Here is a 5,647-nt window from a genome sequence, read left to right as displayed (position 1 = left end):
ACAGATAGGCCTACCTCCGCACACACTGTATGACCCCTTCACCCCTCTGTTTCCGTTGCCGTGGCGTCCAGCCGTTGCATCTGCCCCGCGACAAAACCGGCGTGCCGCGACCTGCCATACTCCATCGTCAACCGCTACATGAGCATCACCTCGGAGCGCTCCGTGCCCTCGGACATCTTCCAGATCCAGGCCACCAGCCTGTCGTCAGGCGCCTACAACACCTTCCGCATCCGCTCCGGGGACGACAACTCCGACTTCTACATCAGGGTGAGCGCCGGGCGGCCGCGGCGGGGCTAAGGTTCAAAGAGTCAAAGTAGGCCTACTTTATTTTTCACGTACGCATACAGGATGTGCACTGAAATGTTTGAGTGACGTACTCTGAATCTCTGTCCTTAAAATACATATATAACATAATAGAATAAAAATAGCATAAAATAAAATGCAAAATACAATACAAGTTTTAACAGAAATTAAGAATCTTATAAATAGATATAAAATAAGTGATAAACAGGGAGGCACTGACGGGTTGACATTTTTGTTTAGGTCGCACAAAGCAACAGTTGGTTATTGGATTGTATTTATAGAGTTGTTTTCAAGCCACTGAAAGACAATTGCATGTTATTTTGAGATACACACAAACACACACACACACACACACACACACACACACACACACACACACACACACACACACACACACACACACACACACACACACACACACACACACACACACACACACACACACACACACACACACACACACCAACTGAACCTGCAACCCTCTAGTTCTAGTTGTCAGGTGACCTTCTCTATCTCCCTACCAGACATTTGTCGACGTTATGTTCACAAAATTATGGTTCCTAGTTTACAACACTGTCTATCTCGATATCTCAATATAGTTCCCCCAGACCCCAGAATACATAATAACAGTACGGCCGTTCAGGCCGTTATAGCTCCAAAACATTGGCGAACCGTGACTTCAATCCCAGACCAAAGTGACCAAAAGGCTCCACGGTAATCACCAGGTGGGCCGCTAGGAGCAAACAGTCCCCCCTTGGCTTTTCACAATAAAAGCTCAAGACGTTTTCTCCCTTGCGTCTCTTCTCGTTGCAGCAAATCAACAACATCAGCGCCATGCTGGTGCTGGCGCGCGCCGTCACGGGCCCCAAGGAGTACACCCTGGACCTGGAGATGCTGTCCGTCAACCCGCTGCTCAGCTACCAGACCAGCTCCGTCCTGCGGCTCTCCGTCTACGTGGGGCCCCACACCTTCTAGAGGGAGGGGGGGGCCGAGCTGGAGGACTCCCCCAGCCCTCCGCCCACTCCCTCCCACTCCCTCCCGTCCCTCATGGTAGTGTGGGGTGGTGGTGGTGGTGGTGGTGGTGGTGGTGAAGGAGGTGGGAAGAAGAACGGAAAGGCAGAAATAAACGATGAACGATGATGATGATGATGATGATGATGATAAAGATGGCGAGATGTGGAACATGGAGCAGGTTTACAGAGCAGGCCGGTTTTGGGAGGACCAGCTGATGAAGAGGTTCTACGTCCTCCGTGTTTTTTCCAGCGGCGCCTGGTTCTCGTGGTGGAACACACCCGCAGCCTTTACGTAACCGTTGTCTGACCCACAGCGCAAACTGGTAGGAAACATGAAGAAGGTGTAATGGCGTTCCCCCGTCCACGTCGGGTAACAGCTAGCTCCGCCGCGAACCTCTTGTTCGCTAATTGTAGTTTTGTCTATTTCTTATCTTCCCCTATCTCTGAGGATATACGTTTTATTTCTTGTCACTGTTTTATTGCTGTTGTATCATTTGTTTTTGAGGTTAATACTGTGCATCCGTCTGAAAACATTGTTCTGTGGTTTAATACACGTAATAGCAAAACACATTTTTCCTCTTTTTTTGTGTGAGCAAAAATGTGTGAAGTTAGGGGTCGACCCTAACGTTGTCTCATCCATAAACACTTTTGTATGCCTGTCAGCCACCTATCGGTTATCACCTCTCATTTATTACGCACACTGCTTCATCCGACAGTCAAACTTGAAGTTAAAGTTGATCTTTGTGAAGATAGACGCGAGACAATAACCACTCTGATCAGAAGCCCGCATACCGTCCCGTTCCACATCAACACGAGGCACTCCGAGTGTCATTCATGTTGATGTGCTTTTTTTTTTTTTCAAAGATTTGAACCAAATTAAAACAGTATACATTTCCACATTTCGTATCCCCATTTATTTACGATATTGTCTCTACTCTTATCACGGCGATCTTGTTCGTTTTTCAAGGGGACATGGTTTTGAGACTAGCTTCTTCGACAACTTGGCTCAAGCTCAAACCATATGAATGGGGTGTCTTTACAGAAACGTAGGCGGACCCAGTAGAGGTCCACCATTACAAGAGCTTCACAACGCCATGCAATGGGCCCCATCAGTAATGCACTGTCAGGAAACGACCACAGATTAAATGGGTCGATGACACGCTGAACCCAAAGACTTCATCACAACCCTAGACTAAGATCTATACCGGGGATACTCATCAAGGTCAAAGTGAGGGAAGAGGATGACTTCCCCTCAAGTGAAAGTGAAAGCCGCATCCAAACGGGATACAGGGAGTATAGTGTGCCTGTAGGGTAGGATGTGAAAGAGCCTGACGTGACTGAATGTCCTCTAGATAACCTTTCCTCCAGCTAGTGATTCTCCCGCTGCACACATTGTGAGGTGTGGAGCATAGGGGAGGGGGGCCGGGGGGACGGGGGGACAGGGGGGACAGGAAGAGCAGCAGGGTAGAATAGAGCGAGAGGGGAAAGCCCTTATTTTACAGTCCACTGCCGTTTTCACTCCGCCCACTGATACCCACAAATACACTACTACTACACAAACATACACACTCCTCCCCTCCGTCCCGAGTGATGACACACAAGCAGGCGCACACAGACGCACACACACACACACACACACACACACACACACACACACACACACACACACACACACACACACACACACACAAGCGCATGCGCAAACACACACGCACACATACACGCACACACACGTCCACACACGTCCACACACACACACATACACTTTTACGTAATGAAGGCAGGCAGTTTTGTGTTGAGCCACCAGAGGGCAGTGGTATACACTAATCCCACCAGAGAGCAGGCCAGGAATAGAATTCCAAGCTGAAAACAATTTGGCTGTTTTATGATCTCATGGACGACTGAACCTGCAATACCACCTTCCACATACTAATACATCTGTTTATAATAAGGAACAACCATGTATCAAATAGAGCACAGCTGTTATAATGACAACTGTGAGGCAAAATATTACCATGGAACTGAAAGCATTTGCTTCAAAACCACCACATGTAATATGGAGGGAATGTATGCATGAACTTAATTTTTCAGAATGCAGAGAAAAGCATGCAGAACTAGTATAGTAGCTGTATGTGTGGATCTAGGTGTGTGTGTGTGTGGGGGGGGGGGGGGGTGGATGGTTGTGTGTGCGTGTGGGTGTGTGGGTGGAAGTGTGTGTGTGTGTGTGTGTGTGTGTGTGTGTGTGTGGGTGGTGTCAGAGAGCGTCAGAGGGAGAGAGAGGAAGAGATGGAGAGATAGAGAGATTACGGGGGTTAAACAGGAACAAACAATGGGAGCCCTCCCTTGGCAAGTCCTGTTGGCACACACAGATAGCTGATTCACTGTCAAAGAGTGATTTATGGGTGTGTATTTGTGTGTATGATCTGTGTTTGTCTATCATCATGATCATGATTATGATGGACATGCTTGTCTGCATACCTATGATAGCAACCGGGAGAGTGTGTGTGTGTGTATGTGTGTGTGTGTGTGTGTGTGTGTGTGTGTGTGTGTGTGTGTGTGTGTGTGTGTGTGTGTGTGTGTGTGTGTGTGTGTGTGTGTGTGTGTGTGTGTGTGTGTGTGTGTGTGTGTGTGAGAGAAGTGCATGTGTTGCAGAGTGCCGGTGCCCACACGGTGGAGTAGGAGTGGCGACCGGCGTGGCTGAGCAGCACACGGCTCATCCTGCCACCTCCAGCCAGCAGTGATCTCATTCCTGGGCGGGCTGGCACCGTGGGCCCTGGTGGGGGCAGGAAGCGGTCCACGGGCCCCCCACTCCTTCCCCCCCGGGGGCCCCCCAGCGGCGAGGGCTGGCAGCACAAAGGGGCGGAGCGGTTGGCACGAGCACCCGAGGGGACGACACCAAGGGCCCCGTCTCATGACGTCTGTGTGTGTACGAGTGGAGTCTCTAGAGTGGGGGAGGGGCTGGCGGCCGTGAGGTACCCCACCCCCCCCCTCCTCCTGTCACCCCCACCGCTGCATTATGAATCCCCCCCCCCCCCCCCCCCCCCCCCCCCTGGTGTGGGTATATTTATCATGAATGGAGAGGCGGGCGGTGGAGGGCGGTGGCGGGCCGTTGGGCTACGCCCCAGCCACCGTACATTGTGATTGGTTAATGAATGAGGACGGTGGCCAACGGAGGCCATGGGTGACGTAACCCGCCTCATCGTCACGGCTCAAAGGGACCCGGGCAGCGTGCATCAGAGAGGAAGGGGCAGGAAACAGGAAGCATGACGCTGATTACCAACGGCATGTAAGAGGACTCAAAATAGACGTTTATGTTAGTAGGATGGATCTAGTTCCGATTTATTTACAACTGAACGAATCATTTTGTATCGTAAACTAGACCGCATTTCATGCTTTTTTTTAAATTAATGTTTGGTTTGACACAAGGATAAGGACACTGACACTTTTTTGGACACAATTGCCTTAATACTTCTATCAACATCTTCTAATATAAATGATTGGCCAACATTTAGGGTAGTGAGTGAAATTAACTTCTATGATAACCAGGATTTTTAAGGACTCTGAACCCCACTGAAGTATATATATTTGAATCCTCAAAAGGCCCGACACTAGGGAACTAGGGATTCAATCTCTGTGAATAAGTTTCCCCGGTTTCAACCCCACTGCCTGATTTGCTGGGTGGTAAGTGACAGAAGTTAATACGCCAATATCAACACAATCATGAAATGTTTTGCAAATTGTCTGTACAAAGTATTGTTATAGTGTGGACACACTATATGTATATATATAGTCCATATATGAGGGTTGTGTATATCATACAGGACACATCCTGTATATCATACAGGACACAAGAGTCAACATCAAAGTTGACAGTATAACACAGGAGCAATGTGTTTACCGTGTTGTCGACCATTCAGAGAACAGAGAAAGATCTAGAAGAAGTTTGGAATGTGAACACAGACCCTGGCACTCCCTCACATTCCATCCGGGATGGATTCATGCAAAGCTCTAGCTAGACTCTGCTAATTCCTGCCCTACCTTCAATTTCTTTACGTATTACATAAATGTGGTTACTAGGAAACGCCATGTTGCTATGGGTGCTGTGTGGGTGTCAAGAGGCAAGAGGCCTATGCTGCTGAATGGATATTCAGCCTGTGAAATAACTGACAATAAAAGGTGTGTGAAAGTGTGGTACAACTTAGGGTGAAGTGGTATTTAGAGCATAATAAAATGTACCAAAAATGATCCGGTCTGCAAAGTTAAGCCTTTCATTTTGTGTTTGATGAGGCACTAAGACACACTTTATGTGACCCCTGCTACAGTGTTGGCAG

At 48.6% G+C, this 5,647-nt stretch overlaps 1 protein-coding gene across 1 annotated transcript; it reads left to right on the top strand.

Moving 5' to 3' along the window:
* Window positions 1-33: 33 nt before the first annotated feature.
* Window positions 34-2,215, top strand: efemp2a (EGF containing fibulin extracellular matrix protein 2a). Its single transcript, XM_060063065.1, has 2 exons — window positions 34-267; window positions 1,117-2,215. The coding sequence occupies exons 1-2, from the start codon at window positions 139-141 to the stop codon at window positions 1,276-1,278; spliced, it is 291 nt and encodes a 96-aa protein (XP_059919048.1). The 5' UTR covers window positions 34-138; the 3' UTR covers window positions 1,279-2,215.
* The last annotated feature ends 3,432 nt before the right edge of the window (window positions 2,216-5,647 follow it).

Source organism: Gadus macrocephalus, chromosome 10 (assembly GCF_031168955.1).
Source record: "Gadus macrocephalus chromosome 10, ASM3116895v1".
Taxonomy (NCBI): Eukaryota; Metazoa; Chordata; class Actinopteri; order Gadiformes; family Gadidae; genus Gadus; species Gadus macrocephalus.
Note: the sequence above shows the minus strand (reverse complement) of the source record. Positions and strands in the feature narration are given on the sequence as shown.

What these genes read in the sequence shown, in the direction of transcription:
- efemp2a (XM_060063065.1), top strand. Translation starts at nt 139, where the DNA reads ATGAGCATCACCTCGGAGCGCTCCGTGCCCTCGGACATCTTCCAGATC. An exon ending in ACTCCGACTTCTACATCAGG is followed by an intron (nt 268 to 1,116) that starts GTGAGCGCCGGG and finishes TTCTCGTTGCAG; the next exon opens with CAAATCAACAACATCAGCGC.